Here is a 25,504-nt window from a genome sequence, read left to right as displayed (position 1 = left end):
ACTTTCTTAAACGTGAGAACTCTTTTTGAATCAGGAATACTTGCAATCCAGACATTTGCTGGATGTTAGAAGGCCTATGTAACTCTTGGCTCTACATTTTAGTGCCTTGAGATCTTCTTGGAGCTGAACAAGCCTGCTAATGGCTTTCATGCTCTCCACTTCCCTCCCTGCTTTGTTGGCCTGCAATATCTCCATGTGGAGAAACCTGTTGTGTTGTAGGGTGTAGCTTTGAGCCTGGTTGCTTTTGTACCAGACCTTTTGCAGATGCTGATGTTCAATGTGTAGCTGTCTTGCAAACAGCAGTTGAGGTTACCCTGTCATATGGGTTCAGAGCACTTTTAACATACAGTCTGCGATACCAGGACATGCTGAGGTGATGTTGTAATTTGATCCTTTATGCTAAATCTTGTTGTTTTACCTTTGCTTGCTTAGTGCTGTCTGGTATGATTTCAGGCCTGCCTAGAGGGTAAGGAGAACTAGAGAGTGAGGATCTGGAAAGGTAGTTTTAGGTGACCTTTTATAGGTGAGCTTCCATCTAAAAGGCCATCTACCAATGATATTGAGAAGTTGTGGTGGTGAAGTTTCCACTGAATGGATAAAGGCGGGGGGGGAAAAGGAGAGCCAGGGAACTACAGGCCAGTCAATCTCATCTCTGTGCCCAGCAAGGTCATGGAGCAGATCCTCCTGGAAGCTGTGCTAGGGCATATGGAAGATGAAGTGACTGATGACAGCCAACATGGCTTCACTGAGGGCAAATCATGCCTGACAAATTTGGTGGCCTTCTGTGATGGGGATACAGCACTGGTGGATAAGAGAAGAGCTGCTGATGTTATCTACCTCGACTTATGCAAAGCATTTGACACTGTCCCACACAACATCCTTGTCTTTAAATTGGAGAGATGTGGATTTGATAGATGGAGCACTCAGTGGATAAGGAGATGGCTGGATGGTCACACTCAGAGAGTTGCAGTCAGCAGCTCAATGCCCAGGTGGGGAGAGCAGCAATGAGTGTGGAGTTCCTTAGGGGCCGGCATTGGGACTGGTGCTGATTAACATCTTTCATGGATGGTGGGTTGGAGTGCACCCTCAGCAAGCCCATCAATGACACCAGGCTTTGTGGTGCAGTCAACACGCTGGAGGGATGTGCCATTTAGAGGGACCTGGACAGGCTTGAGAAGTGGGCCTGTGCAAACCTCACGGGGTTCAGCAGGCCAAGTGCAAGGTCCTGCACACGGGTCGGGGCAATCCCAAGCACAAATACAGGCTCTACAGAGAAGGACTTGGGAGTACTAGTGGATGGAAAACTGACTATGAGCCAGCATTGTGCTCTGGCAGCCCAGAAAGCCAACCGTATCCTGGGCTACATCAAGAGAAGTGTGACCAGCAGGTCAAGAGAGGCGATTCTGATCTTCTACTCTTGTGAGACCCCACCTGTATTTCTCTGTCCAGCTCTGAGCCCCCAGTGTATGTAAGAAGGATGTGGACCTGTTGGAGCAGGTCCAGAGGAAGCCACAAAGATGAGAGGGCTGGAGCACCACTCCTGTGAGGATGGGCTGAGAGTTGGGGTTGCCTAGAGAAGAGAAGGCTCTGGAGAGACCTCATAGTGGCCTTCCAGTACTTCAAGGGGTCCTACAGGAAAGATGAGGAGTGACATTTTATCAGGGAGTGTAGTGATGGGAAAAGGGATAATAGTTTTAAACTGAGGGAGGGTGGATTTAGATTATGTATAAGGAAGAAATTCTTCACTGTGAGGGTGGTGAGGCCCTGGCACAGGTTGCCGAGAGCAGCTGTGGCTGCCCCCTCCCTGGGAGTGTTCAAGGCCAGGTTGGACGGGGCTTTGAGCAACCTGGTCTAGTGGAAGGTGTCCCTGCCCACAGCAGAGGGCTTGGAACTAGATGATCTTTAAGGTCCCTTCTAACTCAAACCATTCTATGATTTTAGCATGTTGCTTGTCTTCGGATGCAGATTTGTTGTAGTATTCTGGGCTCATTCCTTTAGTTTGATTTGTCAAAATGGAGACAAACTGATTGTGTGAGCACTTGACAGTCCATGAGAGTAATCTGAAGAGCTAAATAAAGTTCATAGAAGGAACCACTGTTATCAATGTTATGAAAATGGACTCTCTTACACAGTATGAGGTGAAGAGCTTTGCCCCAAACCAGGTTACTCTGACCTATTTGGATTTTTCACTCCAGTTTTCACTCCAGTTTAGGTTCTGTGTTCCTGCCACTGTATTACAAGGAGGATATTAAGGTAACTAATAAACGCTGAAGTGTCTCCTTCCTGTTTTCCCACAAAAAAAAGAAAAATAGATCTCTGACTTAGCAGTGAGCGTGTCCTTGCTAGATGAGCTAAAATTTGTGGGTTGGTGCTGGCACTTAAACTAAACAGAAAGCCATTTTAATTTCAAGCCCCATTAGAAACGGAAAACAAAAGATCAATATTTGAGAGACAGTGTGTAAGGAAACAAATGCAATGCAAGTTCTCTAATTCCCTATTATCTCCTGTCTAGTGTGCCGAAATAATCATATGCTCTGAAGCCTTGAGTAGCTTTCAAACCAAGGGTTTCTTTTCCTGGCTGACAGTCTGAGGGTGGCAATAGTCTGTATTTGGAGCTTTGGCTCATGTCTCTGATGTCAGAGCCTGCTTTGTCAGCTCTGAAGAAATTTGTGTGTTTGATGTCATAAGGCAAATCATAGGCACTGTGGGGAGGTTAAAAGTGTAAGTTTGAAGTAACTGTGCAGTGCTTTACAGGAATGAGAGATGTGGTTTCTGTCCTGGAGCCTGTGTTGTCTAAATCGTGTAAAACAGAAAATAAGACTCAGACCAAATTTCATAAGCTTGTTGCACATTTAGTCTTACTAATTCAGTGTACAAGGGTTGTGTGAAAATGACACATGGGCATGTCTGCTTCTGTCATTTTAGTTCGGTGTGGCATGCTATTTTGGTTGTATACACAGACCGTAACAATTGACATTAGCAATGTATTGTGCCAACATATATGTTTATTATGACATCTCCTCTACTGGATTTGGCAGGAGAACTGAAAATTATGTTTTCAATGATATATTTGTATATATAATTTGTTTTTTAATAAGGGGAGTGGTTTAGTCTAGAGCCAACATGGAGCACTGCTGCATTGGGCAGAAAATGCTGCTAACAGAGCAGCTGATACATATTTTCCTAGGCTCCATCTGTCAAAGTCCGCATTGCTTTGTGAATCACACTCCTATTGGATAGATTTGTTTCTTGCTATAATATTTGCAGCCTGGATTAAAACACAATTCCTAAATTGATTTTTTTTTTTTTAATATTTACTATTCAAAGAAAAAAAGCATTACATCAATGTGCATATTCATCTTGCATTTTTTTATGAGGACTGTTATACTTTTACCATTATGGGGTATACATGTGCGTATGTATATATAATATATGCATGTGCCTTGAACTCTCCTTGCAATTAACTCCCCTTAATGAAAAAACTTCTTTCCCTCTACCTTCCCCAAAAGAGATAATAATTAGAAAAATTGAGACTCTTTTTACATACAGTTAATCAACAGAATGAAAAGCAACTTTCAAGTAAAAGATGATCTGCAAGGACACAGGCAGATTGGCTAAATTGGTCTTAGCCCATAGAAATGCTAATTTGCTATCAAGGCTATTCAGGAGAATATTATTGATGGAAAGGAAGGATTTGTTTCTAGCTGATTGTCTAGCATGTACAGGATTTGGGGGAGGCCCTGTCTTAAAGCTTGTGAATTATAGGCAGTGCTTGTTATGCTGTCCTATGTGTTTGTTGAACTGCAATAAATTGGGGTGTGTGTTGACCCTTGAGAGGGGATAGCTGACCAGTCAATGATTTTTGTTAAGATAGGGTTTCAAAAAAGCAACAGGCTGAAATCTTGCTTGTGGGCTGTGGTGTGGTGGTTGCTGTGGCGGTGATCACCTTATCGTCTGGTGCCTTGAATGAATGCCAGTTTTATTGTGCAAGGTCTTTACCTGGGGAGAAGAGATTTCAAGTTCTACCAGTTCCTCTGTGTTTGGTATAGCTGAGTTACTGCATCTTATCTTGGAGAAACTCAACAGACATGATATTACTTCATACCGATGGGCCTTTTTGTTGTGGATGCTGGAAGGAAGTTCACTTGAGTTGAATTGTAGATGCTAGCCTAGTTGTGTTTATTGAGGATTTCTGCCTCAGTCAATGGCAAAAATTACTGTTTACTGAATGGACTTGAAAGAATTTAATCATCCTGGTTTTAATTTTGGGGTTACTGTAGTGAGAGGGATCTTGGGCTTTAGAACTCTTCTGAATGGTTAGGCATACTTTTGTGCCTCCCCCATCTTTAAATTTCTTCATACTCCTGGAACAGCCATTTAAATAAGTGGTTGAGAGCTCTGGGACTTCTATTTGATACCACTTCTCAGTATGTGTAGAGAGGAGTGTGTTGAATAGTCTGTTCTATATCTTGGTTTTGCTGCCAGTGAAGCATTGACTGCCAGTCTCCTGGAGAAAAGGCATTGGACAGGAGGTTGGTGGATGATGTTCAGTAGTGGCAGTAATATCTTGCTATTAATAGCTTGCAAGCTATTGGGTAATTAAAATCCTGAGTTTTCAAAACACACACCCCTACCCCCCTCAGTTCAGGAATGGTAGAAAAGTACAACAAAATGACAAGTTATGGCAAATCACTTCAGTAAAATATTGGAACATTTTTCTGCTGCACATATTGTAGTACTGATCTTTGGTGCAGAATTCCAGTTGAGATTTGCCTGTACTGTTGAATGTGTGGGGTTTTGGCTTTAGTTCCTCTTCCTATGGAGGCTGGGTTTGCCCTGTCTTTTTATCAGGCTGTGCTTATTCGAAGTCCTGTTCCTTGTCCCCATGTAAAAGCTTTCTTTTAAAATTTCCCACAGTTGTTTTTACTGATGATAGTAATGATATGAATGTCAAAGCAGGTGGCTTCAGTAACAAGACTACTGATGGTGGCTGATTTGGGACAGTTTGCGTTGAAGACAGACAGCAGATGAAGTGTACTGGTGGTGATCTCTGAAGTCTTATCTGTCGTGCTGTGGGAGGAGGTCTCCTGTGCTAGTATGTTGGGCAAAGGTTGAGCTTAGATTTCTGAACTCTCCTGATGGCTTACATCACTTTTCAGTGAGGGTCTTGAGGTGCTGATCAGTGTGGAACAGTCTGGAACTTGTAAGCAGGTAAATACCAGGCTTAGTAGAGCTCTGTGGATATTGGGAAATATTCAGTGCATCATCCCCTTGAAGTAAATGCTAGCCTAATGCATTGCAGAGAGAATTTCTTCAGTGAGATTGCTGTATGGCATGAGCTCAGTAAGCCTGTTCCAGGAGACAGCTGACACACCTGATTACTATTCAGGTAAGGGCAGAGTACCACACGTAGTGTAAGCAACCCCTGTTTGTAAACGTTTAAGCCTTAGTTTCTCCTGCCACTCTGGAATGATATATATCCCTTAAGGTTATATCTGTGATGAGAGAAAGAAGCCCTAAATGCTCCTGCTTGTAATGGCCACAGTCTGTTTAGATCTTGGATGGCTTCCAAGTAGGTGGTTGACTCCTGAAAGTTCTTCAGACTATAGAAACTTGTGGCACTTTTCTGCTGTGATTTACCAGTTTGACTTTTTTCTTTCATTTATAACTGATACTCTGATGTAATAACTAGCAATGACAGCCAAAAAGTCTACCATGGTGCACTGTGTTTACAAAGCAGTTTAACAAACTTCATGAACTATGGATAAGAAGGAAACCTCTATCCATAGGCTACCTACTTATTTCAGTGTGTAGCTCCTCAGTTATTTACAGTGATCTTTGAATTTACAGTTCTTGATACTCAGTGTAGATCAGACTTGGCTCAGTAGGCAAATGTGATCTAGTGTGTATGGCATATTTAAACCTTTGAAACACAGTACTGAAGCTTGGATGTGAAATACTTGGTCTAAGCTGAAGCTAATATTGTGAATAGTTTAGAAATGCCTGAGCATTTTGCCACTGGCAGTCAGAAGTAACAAATAACTCAAAGCTGGTCTTGAGGGTTTATTAAAAGCCTTATCAGTTCAGTGAAGCAACAACTTCAAACTCATAAATACATCCAGAAGTTCTACATAATGTTACAAACTCTTGCTCAGGGGAGATTTGAGTGCTCATGTTTTCTGAATGTGGAAGCCACTTTTCAGAAATACGTTCCTTCCACCTTGGAGTGTCCCCAGCTAGTTCTCAGGGAGGTTAAGTACTGATATTTAGGAGTCTCCAAGCCACTGCCTGGGCATACATCTTTACCATTGTGTAAAAGTACTTCCAATTTAATAGAAAAAATGAAGTGCTGTAGACTGTAGTGAACTTAAGCTAAAAGTTTTGACTGGTTGTTTTTTGTTTAGTTTTTTTGTTGTTGTTTTGTTGGGGGTTTTTTAGTAAAAATTAGGTCCTCAGTTTGTTCGGACCAGATCTCTGAGCTAAAAGGGCAAGACTTTAGTGAAGGAAGTTTGAAACCTCAACTGTAGTATCTGTTTTACCAGGAAGTATGCATTCTGGAAATGTCAAAGAATAAACAGCATGAACAAAAGAGAATACAAGTGGGTGTATTGATAACTCCGGCATAGTTGCATTCTGTGAATGATGATACGTGATAAGAGATTGCTAAATCCACATGGTGATTGTGGTAATCCTAACTTTTCTCTTTAATCAGTTAATGAAAGGTAGAAGTATTTTTTTTTTTAAAAAAGACGACCAAGATGCAAAACTAAGCAATTACCTTGTGTTTACTTGAAGCAAACACAAATGTGCTGCACTGTTGAAGTCATTAAATGTGCATAAGCAATAACAGCAAGGGCATATAAAACTGAGTGTGAAGCTGGTTCTGTAGCTTGGTTACTGAGAGTGGTCAAGGCCTTGAACAGAATGCCAAGCATCTGAACAGATATTGGGCGCTGAATAATTAACAGCTCTGTTCAGCTTATTGGTTGTTAGGCTGCTTTAGGGCAGTGCTCTGTTAGTAGTTTATCCTGGATGGGTTTTTTCTGTGCTTGAGTTTGCACATATTCCAATGGCTGAAGATGTAAAATGTGGAGAAACACATGCCACATACTGAGGAGACAAATTAATTTGCTTCTGCTAGGGCAGCCAGTCTTGGTGTGATCTGATGAGTTGCATTTTGGCTTTTGTCAGTTGGAGACGATTCTTTTGGTGGAGCATTTATCTTACAGGGAATTTCAAGCACAGTGACTCGGACTGAAATAAAAGAAATAAAAAGAGGGAAAGCAGAGATTGGAGAATAGGTAATGAGGGTATGGACCAGTGTGCTTGCAACAGAAAGTTTGGCTTCCAAAGATGTTTTTGCAGTGTGAGCTGATGTAATTTTTTTTTTTTTAGGAAGCGTCTACATGCAGTTGCGTGCTGTATGAACTAGAAGATAGTGGTAATGAGCTGGTAGAGAGAACTGCAGGGAGGGCATATGGTTTGAACACAGCACAGACACTGTTGTGGGGATGTGCCTGTGGGAGGCAGTTTGGAGAGGGGAAGCAAAAATGGACTGACTGTGCTGCTTGTAAAGATTAGTTGCTGAGTGATTGACTAGTTCCTTATTATTTGACCTTGACGTGTCACTGAAGTGAAGAATCAGTAAATGAGCTCATGCTTTCTTTTTACTGTGGCAGTTGCTTCTGTGCAGAATCAGTTTTGACTTGACCATAGTAATTATGTAAACTTTTAAAAGAAGCTTTATGATACAAGCTTGCATTTGACAAAAACACATGATATGTTGTTTGGAATGCCATGCAGGTTGAACTGGCTATGTATCCACTTGAGTTATAGGAGAGGTTTTTCTTTTTTTAGTATTAAACCTAGTTATGTGAAAGCCATTTCAAACTGCAGTTTTGCCACACTAACATGACTGTTCAGGGTGAACTGGGTGTACAGGTGGGAGCTTACTTTAAGAAAACAACTTCAAAAGCTGTAATGTTTTGGATATAAAGAATATTCACTTTGCTACTACAGGACACTCAAACTTACATTGATATCAAGGACTATGGGAGAAACAACAGTATCTTTGAAGCTTTTAACAGATCATGAATTCTGAACTCTTAGGAAAACAAGTCAGTTGGCAGCCTTTGTATTGTGTTGTCTTTACATTTAAATAGTGAACAGGTGCTCATGCATTATACTACAGTGTCTGAAGGCATGTAAACATGTGCATTATCTTCTATACTGCTTTTAGTTTTTGCTTAAAGAGGGAGATGAAAGTAACAGTTGGAGAACATTGGAAATCCCAGCTCCCTCCTGTTGCTGCCACACAGCTCTTGGCTTCTCTCTCTCCCCTCTCTTGCTGGCTGTGAAGCTTTGAGCTTATATCTTGCAGATGCCAGCAGTTCTAATTAAAAAATGCAAGAGACTGTATCAAGTTAGTTCTAATCTAAACTGTTAAACTGCAAACTGAAATTGCCTGAATTATCTGTAAAGCTTGAAAATGTTTTTAACCTAATTCTGCTAGGACATGAAATACATTTCACATCACAACTATGTTCATCTAATCCTGCTGCCAAAGTAGTCCTTAGAGCAAATAACTGAAACGTTAGGTGCTTAGGCAAATGAGGGCAAGGCATTGATCAACAAATCATTAGAGAAGAAAAGCAAATTCTTACACACTGAAGTTTCTCATTTGACAACATGCAGTAATTGAGTGCTGGGGCTTTGTAACTTGTGCCTAATGTTATTTAGTTGAAACTTGTAATAAGAAAACTTCTTGAGTACAGGCTACAGATCTACACTTGAGCTTATATAAAATTAGAATTGTGTTCACCAGTGCCTTATTGGCTGCATCTAGTTCGGTAAACCTTTTATTTCAGATATCACTGAAGATCCTACCTGAATTTTCATTATTGTCCAGACTGGGAGGAGTTCAAGTATAAATCATCAGTTGTTTTCTTTAGGCTCCAGCTCAGTAAGACAGTGTTTTTAAAGTCACTGCTAGTGATGACTTGAAGTTTAAGATGCCTTTTCGGAAAGTCGTGGTGCTTTGGGAAACTTGCTTCTTGAAACTTTAGTAGTTCTTTTGCACATCCTTCACTACCAAAGCTTCTCTTCTAAAGAAGCAAATGTTACTAATGTTTTCTGACAACTAGAAATGACAATATTCTTTTTAAGTGAAAGGTAGTTTACATTTGAAAATACTAGAAAATGGAGTTTTGTGTAGTGTGGCCCTAGTACATGTAATAGCTGTTTTACCTTTTGGCAACAGATTGCATTAAACTCTTCTTGCTGCTTCACACTGTAAAAGGCATCTGCATGTGAATCCGTTTGAAGGATGGCATTAACCAAGTGTTCTAATAAGTGTCAAAACAGTGCTAGGAATGTTAATTATGAATACGAACAAATTTCCCAGATTGGGGGAGAATTAATGCTTGTTTAAAGAAATCTTTAATTAAGAGGTAGCCTAACATAGCTTGTGTTGCAGTATTTAGGTCATGCTGCAACTATATAATGTATGTGAACAGCTTGCCTTTTGGTTTTCTTCTTAAAGCAAGAGAGAAAAGGAGGATTCCTTATTAGCTGTTGCATCTTTTCATACTTTAACTCAGGGTAGATTTAACACTTATGGATGTTAAACTAAAATATGGAGGTGAAGAAAAAAAGTGTCAGGATTTAAGAATGAATCAGTGCATAGAAACTGGAAAACACAAGGCTTATTTGAATGCAAATGGAATATCTTTGTTTCCTGACTTTGTGTTTCATATTGTAACTGTTGCATGCAATGTGTGTCAAGTGTTACTCAAATCAATAGTAAAAATAGACAAAGTCTAGTTGGAAGAGACTATTAATATGAACCTTTCCTTTTGGTTGCTGAGATCAACTGACTATTGCAGAAATAAATAAAATGAGGAAGAAACTATGGTAGCATTGAGTCATTGTGTACTCCAAAACCCTCCTTATGCAGTGCACCTTTCCGACAAAGGGAAGAGAAGAGAATCCTGGATAGCTGCAGTTTGCAAGCTGAGTAATAGATGAAGTACATGGCCTCCATTATCAGCTCCCAAGCTGTGATACAGGGAGCACTTCAGAGTAGGGAGGTGGGGGCGGGGGTGTATTTTCCAGGTGGAGGTGCTGTTGGTACTTCCCATCCTGCCACTGAGAAGGGACTTAACTGGGCTGTTTGATTCAAGTCATTTAAACAGTTGTTGATCTTTAAACCTGCCCTCTGACTAGAGAGCAGTGGCCCAGGACAGATTGAAAACTTCACCTTAGCAAGGTGTGATTTCACTGAGAAGATAATCCTTTCCTTATATTTTTGCCTTTGGGGGGGGAAGCTGTGCTCGTCTCTGACACCTCAAAATATGTGTGCCTTTTCCGTGATGAACATTGTGCATGCCATCCTCATGATCTACTCGCCCTTCTTGGACTGTGGGAGTAGTAGCCAGCATAACTGGAGGGTTGGCTTTGTAGGTGACATGCAGTAGGGGACACCCAACTGTGGGAAAACATTTTTCTGTCTTTAGCTGGCCTGGGCTGTGTGACCTCATAAGATTTGGTGAAAGCTGCATTTCAGTGTTCCTGGGGAATTGGAGGCTTTTTGGGAAATGAAGGATTAGACAGGCTTTAGAAACTCAACTCCAACAAATCACGATAATGTTGGGTTTTCTACTGAATTGATTGTTTCTTGGCATGTAACTTTTTTATGGATAATATTTTTCAAATTCTGTATCTGTTCCTTATTGAGAATTTTAAAAATGTAGATGCAGATTGAGTACTTTGACTGCACAGTCAGATCTTCTTGATTACAGATTCTTCTAAATATAGGTTGTATTTTTTTTGTTCCTGTCCTTTTTCCCCCACCCTTTTCCTGACCTTAAGTAAACATCTTGTTCTTTGGCTTTACAGGCTCCAGATAAAAGGAAAGCGTTAGAAGAGACCAAAGCCTACACAACTCAATCTCTAGCCAGTGTTGCTTATCAGATCAATGCACTGGCCAACAATGTATTACAACTGCTGGACATCCAGGCATCCCAGCTACGGAGGATGGAGTCCTCCATCAACCATATCTCCCAGGTAATTTTTTTTTTTTTTTTAAATAGAGAGCTGACAATATTGAAGGAGGCATTATCTTGTCTCTTGTATTATTGAGCTGGGTAGTTTATGTTGACTTCTTTGTATTCTCTGAGCAGCATGATAGAAAATGGTAAGGCATTTTTCTTTTAATATTTATGAAAGGCACTTTGTGATGGAGGTCATGACTGAAATAAACCAGTTCCTTTGTCAAGAAGCACTGGGATGATACTTGGTTTAAAGCATGAGTTAATAATTAAGATTCCAAGATCTAAAGCTGCAGCTGAGGGGAGGGGTAGAGAGAATGATTCTGTTTCTGAAGGAAATACATATAGAAGTACCATATGAGCAGTGGCATTTTATTTAATGTTGCAAAGTAGGCAGCAACTTCATTTGTTTTCATATGCTTGCAGGATATAATTTCATGAGCTGTGCAGAGAGGGAGAGGGGTTCACATGCTGCCATGACCTGCTCAAGCAGTTGGATGAGCGAGCTGACCTGGCTTGTTACTGTGACTGCAGTATCACTAGGGTTGATGCAGGGAGGATGTGGAAATAGATGATGGGAAAGTACAGGCCTGTCTCTGTCAGTGGCAGCCTGTGTTCCCTTGGCTGAAGCTTCACCCTAGCTGGCTGCTGCTAAGCAGCAAGAGTTGCTGCTGCTTGCCTTGTAGCTGATCTGGCACTAGTCTGATTGTATGCTAACTCAGACAAAAAGTAAGTCTTGTGTTTAACCTGGAAGTGGCTTATTGCATAGTCAGGTGTCTGCCATACTAGTGCCAAGGAAGGGAGGGACAGGATCCCCTCAGTTATTTCACTATTACATTGCTGTTCTGAAGTAGGCTTGAGTGAGTTGAGAGACCAGTGTCCTCTCTGTTATATGATTGTATTGAAATTCAGTTCTTTGCTGGGCTTTATGTTCTATACTTACCTGAGACATTTCAAAAACAAATCTCAGAGAATTCAACCTGAAATGTTCTTCAGTGCAGCTGGTGATTTTAAAACCTTTGTTGGTCATCCAGTACCCTGTTAGTGGTACACCTTAGACCAAATACTTGAAAGAAAATGCTTCTTGTGGCCTCTACTGTCTGTCTCTGCATAGGCGCTGTTAACCACTGTTTACTTTCTTTTCGAGTAATTGTGGTTTCTAAAAGTTCTTTCTGTTAAATGGCATTGCAGTGGTTCACTGAAAGCATGTCAGTAGGCAGAAGATTCCTGTGCATGTGGAAGGGCTCTCCGAATAACAAATCTTTAGAAAAGGCTTGTCAAGTTAGTATGTGCTAAGAACTACACAGTGTTAAAAGCTGTATCAAGTATTTTAAAAGTACCTGACACTGAAGCAGGAAAGTAGGAGGAAGTGCAATTCTTGTAGATAAGTTTCTTGTTCTGTCAAGTATCCAGAGATTTCTTGATGTTAGTATTATGACTACCTCTAAAGAAGTGACTTGATAAAGGACTGAGCCTACACTTTCCCAAGCACTGGATGCCCTTTTATAAGGAGCACATCTTTTCTTATGTGTTTCAGAGCTGTAGTGTGTGTGAAGCAATTATTGTTAAATTCTCATTGGCCCACTGATATGACTAACTATAAAAAACCAAAATGTTTGATACTAGCACAAAAGGTGTTAACCCTCTGTACTGTTTGCTGTTTGAGTTGAAGGCACTATGCTGAAAGCTGTTGAGTCACCTGATACATGAACTGTTTGCTAAAGACTCTGAACAATCAGTGCTTTGTAGAGTTTTTGAGGAGTGTTTAGCAAGGTCAGTTACTTGTAGTTTCTGTCCTGGTTGGTCTTTACTGAAACTAATCCTTTCTTATAACTGAACCTCTGCAGACTAATTTTGTAGAATTAAACTGGATACAGATAATACACACATACCAGCTCAGCTATTTGCTTTGAAATGTTTCTGCTCAAATGCTTCAACTGCGTCTCTTAAATCTGCTGTGCAGTTGCTTTGATAGACTGTTTCTAAATTCTCTGAGGTCTACAGAGTGTCTTTCCCCATGCCTGTATCAGTTGTGAATATTTTCGTGCTGCTAAAGCATGGGCATGAACATATTATCAAAATGAGAGAAATATTGTCTAGAAACACAATCTGAGGTGTTGCTGGACAATTACTCAATTCTGGGTTTTGCAACATAGAGCAGACATCTGTAAAGTAAGGTACAATTTGATAGTTTTTTCTGGTTAAAATACCTTTCTTCTTTCCATGAAAGAAAATCCTGTGGCTCTTCTAACCTGCAGGCAGTTTGTTCCTGTACTGTGTTTCAGTTCTCTGTGCATGTTTTCCAGAAAGACTCTAGGCTAAATGGTGGATAGCTGATCTTGATTAGTAGCCACTCAGTATTTTTCTTAGCTATGTACCTTATTCACTGGAAAGAGCACTCGTGAAAAGTTAGGTGATGGAGTGGTGTGTTATATTCTTGTTACTGGGGCTTAATTTTACAGATGGAAAGCTTGCTTGCTTTTATAGGAAAAATTAATTAAACTTTGAGTTTGCATTGAGAGCAGACAGAGAGGCTTCACATGAGTAACCACACTGTGGTGAGGGAGTGCTGCTTTGAGTGCACAGAGGCAGTGAACAGCTCCAGGAATGGGTTTCACATAGTAGCCAGAGCAAAAGCCTGCCCAGCTGCATCTATATTTTCTGCAGTCATAGTTGTCTTTCATCTGTAATGTGTGGGTCTGGAGTGACCTGCCACATAATTATTTACTACACCAAACATACAGAGCTGTGTGCATACAGCTCAGCTCTTTGGCTTAAACCCTTGATATTGACTTCAAGCTTTGCCAGCTGACTTGATCTCTCCAAGCTGCTCTGATATGGCAGAGTAGAGACTTGATCACTGTTATGGAGTATTTTGCAAACCCTTCTGGTATAAGAGATTCTACTAATCCTGTTAGGCAAGACTCAGTGAGGGGAAGATAACAAATCTATACTTCAGACCAACAAGAGTGTCAAGGCTTCACTAAAGGTACTAAGGTTAGCAAATGTGACACCTATCTGCAAGACGGGCTGGAAAGAGGATCTGGGGACCTGCCAGTCTGACCTCAGTGCCAGGGCAGGTTATGGAGCATATTGAGCACCATCGTGTAACATGTACAGGATAACTGGGCAATCAGGCCCAGTCAGCGTGTGTTTGTGAAAGGCAGGTCTTGCTTGACAAACCTGATCTCCTTTTATGACAAGGTGACCTGCTTAGTGGATGAGGTAAAGGCTGTGGATGTTGTGTGCTTAGACTTTAGTAAAGACTTTGACACCATTTCCCACAGCGTTCTCTACTGGAGAAACTGGCTGCCCATGGTTTGGAAAGGTATACCTTTTGCTGGGTGAAGAACTGGTTGGATGGCTGAGCCCAAAGAGTTGTGGTGAATGGAGCTAAATCCATTTGAGAGCTGGTGTTCCCCAGGGCTCAGCACTGGGGCCAGTTCTGTTTAATGTCTTTATCAGTGATTTGGATGAGGGGATCAAGTGCACCCTCAGTAAGTTTGCAGACGACAGCAAGTTGGGCAGGAGCATTGGTCTGCTCGGGGGTAGGAAGGTTCTACAGAGGGATCTGGGCAGGCTGGAGCCATGGGCCAAGGCCAGTTGTATGAGGTTCAGCAAGGTTGAGTGCCGGGTCCTGCGCTTGGCTCACAGCAACCCCATGCAACACCACAGGCTTGAGAAGAGTGGCTGGAAAACTGCCTGGCAGAAAAGGACCTGGGGGTGTTGGTTGACAGCCTGCTGAATATGAGCCAGCAGTGGGCCCAGGTGTCCAGAAAGGCCAATGGCATCCTGGCTTGTATCAGAAATAGTGTGGCCAGCAGGGACAGGGAAGTGATTGTCCCACTGGTGAGGCTGCGCCTTGAGTACTGTGTTCAGTTTTGGGCCCCTCACTGTAAGAAAGACATTGAGGTGCCAGAGCACGTCCAAAGAAGGGCAACAAAGCTGGTCAGGGGTCTAAAGAACAAGTCCTATGACAACTGGCTGAGGGGACTGGGGTTGTTTAGCCTGGAGGAAAGGAGGCTCAGGGGGAAACTTATTGCTCTCTATAACTACCCAAAAGGAGGTTGTAGCAAGGTGGGTATTGGTCTCTCTTTCTCAAGTAACAAACAATAGGACAAGAAGAAATGGCCTCAAGTTGCACCAGGGGAAGTTTTAGATTGGATATTAGGAGCAATTTCTTCACCGTAAGGGTTGTCAAGCATTGGACCAGGCTGCCCAGGGGAGCAGTTGAGTTACCCTTCCTGGAGGTGTTTATAAGGTGCTGAGGGACATGGTTTAGTGGTGGACTTGGTAGTGTTAGGTTAATAGTTGGACTTGATGATCTTAGAGGTCTTTTCCAATTTAAACAATTCTATGATTCTATATATACCTTCAGACTCCCTACTACGGGCTTTCTGTTGCATTCACAGTTACATTGCATATTTCTGTCAGTTCCTGTTTGGTGCTGTAGTTTGTTCTTATTTGCCTTGAGAATGGCTGTACTTATAAGGGAAATTTCAGGTGGGAGTTGAGGTAGTTTTGATCCAAGATGTGAAAGCACAGCCAGCCTGAGTGCTGCACTGTTCCAGTGTGCCATCTCCACTTTCCCTTTGGGACACCGGTGTAAAAAGGCAATGGAGGAAGGACTCAAGCCCCATGTGATTCCTAGCAGTCACTGCTGACTTGTCCATCCACATATGCTTGGTAGTAGCAGAGCAGCAGTTTTGCTGTGGTATTGATTACCTTCGGTTGCAGCAACCAAAAAGAAATTTTCCTTGAAGACTGAACAACAATAGGCAGGTGTTTTGCTTTCTTCATAGCTTATATAGTGTAAGGTGTCTGGAATAGGTAGTATTTTCTCTTGCAGCAATTTTAGGGAAGATAAGTGAATGCACGGACCGGGAAGTGAAAGAGGAAAGGAGAAGCTGGGGGTCAGCCTGCAATCGGAGATACTGGGAAGGACCTTGGACATTGAGGTTGGGAAGGAATGAAGGCCTTAACATTCAGCATATGATGTTTCTTAAGGTGTGCTGCAACTAAATAAACTTGGCATTTTTTCATGTACCCTGACCATGAATTAAGCAAGACATGGTATTTGTGCTGAATGCAGTTTATACTTCATTATGCTTATTTCCTGTGGGCATTAAATAAAATTCTAGTTTGCTGTTTAATGTTGTTCATTTGTGCTATTCTTGCATGGGTCCCATAAGCCAGTGAGTTAGTTCTTAAAAAAAATAAAATTAAAAAATCCTCTGTATATCTCCCTCCATTTTGAAAATCAGTGTCTTTTAGCAGAGGAGTTAAAAACTCAGCTCTTCATAGCTTGAATATTTGACAAGAGAAAATTGCTTCTCTAGAAATTTGGGCCTCTGTTCTTTTGGTCTTTCGATTTACTGGTTCTTGGTGGTTCCCCTCTCTTCCCCTCCTCCTCATGGAAACAAGAGCTGACTTAAATGTGTACTTTAAGATACATTTTTTACTGCTTCACTTCCACAAAATTAAAGAGAATGAAGATGGGACAGCCATATTTGTCAGAGGAGAGGGAGGCTGACAGGGACATCTTTGTTTACTGTGTTAAAACTGAAAAATGTAACAGATCAGTGCTCACATTTCTGTCGGAGCAGCTGCAGTACTGGGTGTAGCAACTATTGCTTTTTTTTTTCCTGGACATAAACAGTTTTTAAATAGCTCAGTACTTTAAATCCATGCCTCTTGAAGCATGAAGCAAGCAATAGACTCCTTAAGAAATGATGTTTAGTACCAGGAAGTACTGCACCTCTTAAATATTCAGTGTTAAGATTTTCTTCTGCATCTGAAGATCTCCTCTAATACAAAATAGGGACTATTACAAAACGATATATTCTGAAAGCATAACTTTCAGCAGAAAAAAGGGATATGTGCATCTTTTGTTACCATTAAAAGTTAGCTTTTAGAAATAAAAAAAAAAAGAACTAAACCAAAACCCTGAATTAGTTTAGAATCTTGCCTTTCACCATCCGTGTCAAATTAATTGCTTGTGTAATTCAAAACTACATGCAAGCAGAAAGCCCACATGCCTTCTGTTTCTGTGGTATGGTTGTCTAGCTAAAGTCAGGGGCAGTAAAGAAATACACAGATGTTATTTTTCTTGTAGGACTTCAGAAACTTACAGCTGTAGCCTGTATTGAATCACACATATACACCACCCCCATCATCAGATAGTAAGGCCTTTTCCATTGGGTCAACAACCAGTCAGGACTGGTGTGGATTAGGTTTCAGAGGAGCCCTGCTGAAGATGTTCTGGGGCTTAAAGGGGTGAGCTCCTAAGTAGTAGCAAGTTGAGAACACAGTAACTAGTGTTTGATGCCAGGGGAAAACACAAGCTGTTAGGTGTTCAGCAGGTCTCTGATATTTGAAGAGGTGTAATGCAGTCCACATACAGTGGGGACTGAGTTTGTAGGGAAGAGCTTTCAGAATGTGTGTGTCTGTCCTTTGGATTAATGTGATACTGCATTCATAGATTGTGGTATATGATCACACTGCAGTTCAAATCCATGTTTGAAAGCCGAGAAGTAGAAAAAGGGTAGAAAAGGTGACAAATCATCTGCTGATGAATGTGGGTGGTCATGCCTAGGAACAAGCAATTATGTAGAGTATTTTAGTACACTTATGGATGGAAGGAAAAGACCTCTCCAGATCTACTTAGTGATGACTGTGCTTCCAAAGGACAGCTGTCCAGGTACTTTTACCATGAAGTTTCCTCTCTGAAAAGAAGAGGAAGCTTAAAACTCTGATCGTGTTCTCTGACAGGAAGAACATATATGGGTTGAACAAAAAGACTGTTAACTGGAAAGAAAATTAGGCAGAACTAGCAAGTGGTTGATGGTTGCTAACAAGCAGGGTTAATACTGGAGGCCACACCGTTCAGAATATTCTTTGGAGACTTCAGGACATAAAGCATATCCTCAGCAAATTCGAGGATAACCCTAAATTACGAAAGGTGACTCATATGCTGAATAGCAGAGATTCGGTGCAGATGGTCACTGAGCCAGAAAAAACCTTGGGAAACTGGGCAAGGCGCAAGGCCCTACACCAGAGGTGGAATAACCCTATGCATTTGTATGTGTTGGGAGGTGACTGTGTGGTTGGTAGTCTTGTTGAAAAGGGGCTGGTGTGTTGGTGGATGCTGTGCTGAGCATGACAACAAAATAAGGGCATCTGAGGAAGTGAAAGAGTGTGGCAAGGCTGCGTTGGGAGGAGTGTAGCTGACAGATGAAGGGCAGTGATTATCATCTGCTCTGCAGTGATAAGGCTTCACCTGAAGCATTGTGTCAATTTTTTTGTCACCTCTGCCTTCTTCAAGAGATAGTCCAGCAGAGAAGGATGCTGAGATGGTGCATGCAGCCTGCAAAGAGATGTGGAAGAAGTTGTGTTTGTTTAGTCTGACAAAGAGAAAGCAAAGCAGTGGTGTAATGGTAGCCTACAGTTACTTAAGTCTAGCTCTGTCATCTTTGTAGTTAGTCTTTCTCTTGGTAGTTAGTGACAGTGTAATGTTGAACAGTTAGCCACTAGTTGAAGCTTGGTGGGTTAGTGCATGGAGTTGGGAAAATCCTTTTAATTTGGATTGTGGTGCAGCACTGGAACAAGTTACCCTGTGTTGTGATTCTTTTCAGTGTTATACTGTAGTAGATGGATATATCCTAAAAGCTGATTTTGTTCCTTGTAAGGCACTTCATAAGTTATAGGAACTAAGTGGTGAGGAGGGAGACAGACAGTTACAAAGTCAGAGGAGAAACTGCCATTCCATGTCTACAAATCCTTGTAAGCTCTGCTTCTATACAAACTTTCCTTTCTGCATGTCCAGAAGTATGTGAAGAGACCAAGTGTTTCTACAGGAACTAGAGCATCAACTGATTTTGTATACATTAGAAAGATAATATCTTCTCTCTGGTTCTATTGAACTACTGTTCCTTGTCAGTAGAAACAAATATTCTAAATATGGGGAAGAAATGTGCACCTTTTGTTTAGATTAACCTTGCCCTGGGTGATGTTCCCTCTCCTAATAAAGTGCTGACAGTTATCTCTGTGGCCTTTCCTTCACATCCTGTTCTCTCTGTAATAGAGGCCAAGGCTCTAAGAAGTTGTACTGTGCTTGCTCTTGTTATCTGTCTGCTTATGAAAATTGTTGTTAACTTTGTGGGTATCAGCTTCTACATGATATGTATAAATTGCTCAGAATGTAGTATAATGTGTCAGGGTTGCCATGTCAGCTGTTCTGATGAGAAATTCCCTTCATGACCACAAATGAATACACATAGGATCTGTCTGTGATTCCTGTACAGTTCAGCTGATGCAGTCAAAAAACCAGTGCATGACCAACAAAAAAAATCAAAACAAACACCACCCCCACCACCCCTGATACTTAGTTATGTACACCTATGAGAGAGCGTCCACAACTGTCAGCCTTTCTTTGATGGAGAAGCAGAAGCTGAGTCAGAAACTTTTGTTTCCTGTCACTCTTTATTTCCACTTTTTGTGAGCACAGGGTTTGAATGTGCTTTTGGGGAAGGGGGGAAGTTGCTAACTTTAATAGCCGTTGACTGGAATGAATTCCTTCGTATGCTGATTTCCACTCCACAGTCTGGTAGAAGGGCAGTCTGAATGCATAGTTTTCAATGTGTTTTAGACCATTAAAACCTCCTTTCTGCAGAATGAGTATTTGGCCATGAGTTCTAGATACCTCATTAAATACTAAATTAAGAGGCCTGATGCAGCCTCTTGTTTTCTGAAATCCAAGCCAAAAATCCTGGGACTGCAAGCATTACTCTGAAAGGCCTGTTTGATAATTCTGTCTGACAAAGGAGTCAAGGATGTTTGTACAGTCTTTCTTTTTTTTAATGAAAACTTCTCTTATCTGAAAGATATACCACATAAATGAAAGCTGTCACTACCCTGCTGTAAAGTCACATATTAGACTTTTGAAGGAGTCTTTTTTTTTTTTTTTTACTTCAGATGCATCTGATTAAATTGTTGCCTGAAATTAATTTTCCTTCTATTTCAAGTCTCAATAAACCAGCAGTCTTCATGTGTGAATAGCTCCTGTTTTACACTGAAGTAGGGTTTCTTTATCTCGGTCGATGTTTTAGTGGCATAAGGGCAAAGCAAAAAGGAAATGCAGTGTATGAGGTGATGGTTATAAGAACATTATGCCTAATATAGCAGCAGGTAACCAGCTACCAAAGTGTTTAGTCAGTCACAGTGTCTGTGCTATCCAGTGCAGCTCTATAGGATGTTGGTTTTCATGGTAGCTGGATACTGTTGTGCTTGAGCTGACTATATTTGGGAAAGAGCAAGTACAGGAAGCTTATTGTGGAGCAGATGAGGCTCGGTTGTACTGCTTCACTGAAGCTACCCCTCTTCATAATCTCACTCAACCACACAAACAAATGGTGCTGGGTGCTTGTGGCTGGACTTCTTGTGCTGTTCAGATGGGAATTGCTTAGTGCTTTGTGCTGGCTGGTTTTATAGGGGGGCATGTAAGTGCTTAGCTAATGTCGATCAGCAGATGGAAAACCAAGTATTCACATGAGTGTTTTATAAGCCTGCAGCAACATTCTGCCACTCTTTATACTGCTGCTGGTTTGACTTTATTCTCTTTATTAGTAGCCCTTTGGGACTCCTTGATATCTGTTATGCTTCTCTTGTAAAAGCCTCCTTACAGGTTATATATATGCAGTGAAGAAACTCTTTTATTAGTTCATGAGAGGCATATGAATGAAATATTAGCTGCTCTTCTAAAGCTGGGACAACTTCTGTTGTAACTTTGAAAAAGTGCGTATGAAATGTGGAAATCTATCCAACTGTGCTAAATTTACCAGACACTTGTCACATGGCTGCAGTGCCCCAGTGTGTATCCCCTCCCCAACATCACCTGGGACAGTATGAACTCTGAATCACTGGGCCTGGTGTAGAGCACAAAGTGAAAAGTTTCCCTTTACTGTAATGGAAAAAAGTGTGTGTGAAATTGTATTAAATGATATAATTTATGGTTAAACACTGAAATAGAAATAGGCTACCCTGTATTTTTTTTCATAACTATTTATTCCACTAGAGAGTATTGTTGATTCTTAACAGGCCCTACTGTTAGTGTCATCATGGAAGAGGCATCATGGTGGTAGTATACGTAAAATTGTAGATTTGTTTGGTTAAGGCTGTACTGTATGTAGGGTTTTACTTTTCTGAGAAAAATTGGAATATGTTTTGGACTAGCACAGTTTGAGTGACAACTAGTGGAGGTCATGATTCGCTTATTCAGTCATTCCCATTTGGAATGCTGACTTTGCATGTAGAAGTAACTGCCATAAAATTAAGTCTGCCTCTTCCTCAATTTCAAAACATAGATTACTAAAGCTGTTGTTTCCATTCCCAGTTCCAGCAAATAGTTATTTAATAATCCAGCAAATAGTTATTTAATAATCCAGCAAATAGTTATTTAATACAGCAAATAGTTATTTAATAATCCAGCAAATAGTTATTTAATAATCCAGCAAATAGTTATTTAATAATCCAGCAAATAGTTATTTAATAATCCAGCAAATAGTTATTTAATAATTTTGCCTCATATTGTGCCTAATTATATCTTATGGGCACAAAAATGTTAGTATATGACCTATATATATGTTATATGTATGTATATATGTTAGTATATATATGAGTATATATGTTAGTATATATATGAGTATATATACATTCTATATAGTATATAGAATCCCAGATCTTAGATTTTGTTTGTTTCCTCTTTGAGAATCTACTAGAATAGCTATGACTTTTTCCTGAATGTACCCTTGTATGAATGCTAGTGTTCAGTGGTTTTGTAGCTTTACCTGTTCAGGCCTGAAAGCACTTGATTTTTTTCCCCCGCAAACACATTGCCCTGGGATGGTTATTTACAATGGATCCATCAGTGCAGTTCAGTGGGGTGTCACATAGGGATTGAAGCATAACTTGCTGTTTCTTGTAACAGACTTCTATGTTCCTTGCTTGCAAGAGAAAAATAATTTCTTGTCAACCTGATTTTGTCACACTATCTCAAATTCCTGTATGTGGCAAAACTAGGAGCAACAAGGGCATGATTAAAAGCTATAAGGCTTCTGTACAAAGTGAGAACAAGTAGGATGGGGATCTTAGAGTTAAGAAGGGTCATGATGAAAATAATAAAACATACCATTGCTTTAGGAAAGGTCAGTTGGGCCATATTTTGAAAATACAAGAACAAGAAAATACTGAATAATTGAAAGGTTTGATTTGATTGTAGGAAATTTTGCTTTCTTGTTGAACTCAGTTTCTTATGGGATTGTTTTTAATTCTTTGTAAGTTATATTTTTGAACTGTGTTCAAAACTAGGCTGTATAAGGTTGTAGGGGTAAGACTTCACACCACAAATCAACCTTTATCTGACCAGAAAGGGGATAAACAAAACATGGTCTTTGGAAGGCTGAATCTTCTTTGTCCATTTATAGGATTTTCATATGTGTATTGTTAAGTCAAGTATTGGGCAAGATGCAGCAGGTGCCAGATGTAGTACAGGACTGAAAGGTTGCACTGCCAGTAAGGCTTGTCTCCTAAACTAGGCTGGAAAAGGTATTAACTGAAGTTTTTGAGCAGTGTACATATTTTTGCTCTCTAATACCTGATAGGTGAGTATGGTAAGCTAATCACATTCCAGCTGTTGTGGTTTGAGCCCAGAGGTCAACTGAGCACCATGCTGCTGCTCACTCACCCCTTCCCTTTCAGGAATAAGGAGGAGAAAATAAAAAGGCTCAGGAATCGAGATAAGGACAGGGAGAGATGACTCACCTGTTAGTCAGTGGCAAAAGACAGACTCATTAGGGAAGTAAAAAACCATGAATTTAATTCAGACACTAACAGCAGCAACACTATACAGACAGAGTGGGGCAGTGAGAAATATTACCACATCTTGAAAAGACCTTCCCTCACCCCTCCCTTCTTCCAGGGCTCAACTTTGCTCCTGATTTCTCTACCTCCTCTCCAACAGTGGTGCAGAGGGCAGGGAACAGGGTTGCAGTCAGTCCTGCTGCTCCTTCCTCCTCAAGGGGAAGACTCCTCACATTCTTCTCCTGCTCCAGTGTGGTGTCCCTCTCATGGGACACTCCTCCACAAACTTTCTCCAGCTTGAGTCCTTCCCATGGGCTGCAGCATTTCCCAAGCTGCTCTGATGTGGGTCCCTCCTGCATGTTGCAGTCCTCCCAGTGCCAAACTACAATAGGGTGGGGTCCTCCACAGACTGCAGTTGGGCTTCACCATAGACCTCATGGGCTGCGGGGAGGGATGGCCCCGTCATCTTGCCATGGGCTGTGGGAAGGGGGTGTGTGCCTGCTGTGGTGCACCTCTTCCCTCCTCCTGCTTCCTCTTTTTTTCCACTGCTCTCCATGTTCGCATAGGTATCCTCCTCATAACTCCTCACAACTCCAGTTCCTCTTCTCAGGTTCCCCTTCTTAAATGTGTTATTGCAGAGGTGCAGCCACCATCACAAATAGACTTGGGTCTTGGCCAGAGGTGGGTCTGACTTGGAGCTAGGGGACCTTTGAGAAGCTTCTTGCACAGGGCCACTGCTGTAGCCCCCTCCCCTGCTACCCAAATCCTCCACCACACAAACACACAAACCCAACACACCAGCTCGTGTGGACTAGCAAATTTTTTATTCCTCTTAATTAGAAGAAGTTCAAATACTGTTTAAGCCTGGATATTTTTAAAAAATAAACTTAGCTTGAAATTATGCAGTTGATCTGCATGTGTGTCTTGGGAAATGAAACATGGCATTTGAGAGTGGATGAATGGTATAAATGTTATGTTATCTCAGTGCTCCCTCTCAGGGCCCTTTTTGCCTGTTGTGGTGATAAGTGGAATGCTGAAGTAACTGAGGACATTTGGGAGCTGAAACCTGTATGTCATACCAGGAATGTGCTATCTTCATGTAATTATGGGTCATTAAGATAAAGAGAAGTCCAGTCAAACAGCCTGAAAAAAATTAGACTTTCTCAACTATAACCTCTTACCTGTGCCACTGTGTTTGGATTTAGTTTTCTCATACACCCTAAATCTCATGTTAAGAGACAGCACTGACAGGGTTATAAGCTGATAGAAGTTAGACCATTCTTTATTTTATTTGTTCCTCTCTGCACAATCAGGATGATCTGCTTACCACTTAAGTACCACTGTTCTACTCTCCTCCTAAATTGATGTATAATTAATCATATCCTCTGCTATATGAATGGTGCTCACCCATGTGATCTGTAGACATGTCTACTAGTGCCTTATTTTGACAGGAGCATGACAGCTGACCTCAGAAGTGCTTGTTTCGTATATTACAGTTTTGAAGCAGTAATGGTAGCGTTTGGTACTGCTCTAGTATGTGGATGCTAAAACTGGAGGAGAGCACTTCCGGGGGTGTTTATACTGTTCTGATTAAAATAATACGGTTTTTCTCTTAGTACTGGTTGTGGCACATGAACAAATAATGAAACTTCAGGAAGTGGGGGATGGTTTCTGTAAGCTCTCACTGAGAGAAATTCAAGTTCAATCACTTGGGATTTTGCTGATTTAAGCATTCTTCCTGCAGTGCAATGTACTGCTTGGCTGCCAGAAAGAATACCATGCTTCAATCCCAGTTAGCTTGCTTCTTACTTCTAGATCTCCAGACCTGGGAACAAAAGGAGCTTGATGGGACCACAACTCCAGGTTACTTGCATCTTGTTTTCAACTCAACATCTTTACGAAACTGTATTTTTCTGGTCTGCATTAAATGTGTAGTCCTTCAGTTAATGAAGGAACTATTCAGAGTTGCTCTCTACTAGACCTGGCTGAATTACTTGGAAATGTCTAATGCATTTATTCTTTTGTAAATTATTTGAAAAACTTTTAAAAGGCTCTTTTCCATGTGAAATGTTTACCTGAAATAAGATTGAGAGAATGTTTGCTGACTAGTCATTACTGTATAATGGTAGTTCACCTAGTTTGGTAATGTTTAAAAGCATCATCTAATTGGTAGAAACAGAATAAAGACAATGTGGTGTGAATTTTTCCAAATGCCATTTTAGAAAGAAAAGGTTCTGCAAACAATTATGTGACTTAAGCAAACAACCTGGAAAAACAGATTGTGAGCAGTCTGCAAATCTTATTCGAATAAAGATACTTTTCCTGTGTATTCTTCCCCTCCTGCCCATTTCCCTACATCCCTTCATCATGGTAGTTCTTAAAACAAACGTATAGTTGCTGTTTTCATTAGCTATATACTTCTGGGAGTACACTGTCTGTATTGCTGAATGGATATACACAACTTTAAATCCAAAAAGTACATTGACCTCACTTATGAAAATGAGACTTTACCAGAGCAGTGGGCAGGCCTGAAAGTTTGCACAGTTGTCTTTTTGTAGTCCATAAAATTGTGTCCTGATGTGTCCCTTTATCTCTCAGGG

General features: G+C 40.9%; 1 protein-coding gene across 1 annotated transcript in view; it reads left to right on the top strand.

Annotated features, from left to right (window-relative positions):
* Positions 1-25,504, top strand: part of ABI1 (abl interactor 1) — a 77,722-nt gene that overhangs the window by 7,703 nt on the left and 44,515 nt on the right. Inside the window, exon 2 of the mRNA XM_026842085.1 lies at positions 10,897-11,064. Within this exon, the coding sequence (XP_026697886.1) occupies positions 11,035-11,064 (30 nt within the window). The 5' untranslated portion in view covers positions 10,897-11,034. The remainder of the gene's footprint in view (positions 1-10,896; positions 11,065-25,504) is intronic.

Source organism: Athene cunicularia (genome assembly GCF_003259725.1).
Source record: "Athene cunicularia isolate RWA chromosome 2 unlocalized genomic scaffold, athCun1 chr2_part1, whole genome shotgun sequence".
NCBI classification, from domain to species: domain Eukaryota; kingdom Metazoa; phylum Chordata; class Aves; order Strigiformes; family Strigidae; genus Athene; species Athene cunicularia.
The sequence above is the reverse complement of the archived record's forward strand: the minus strand, read 5'-3'. Positions and strand labels throughout refer to the sequence as shown.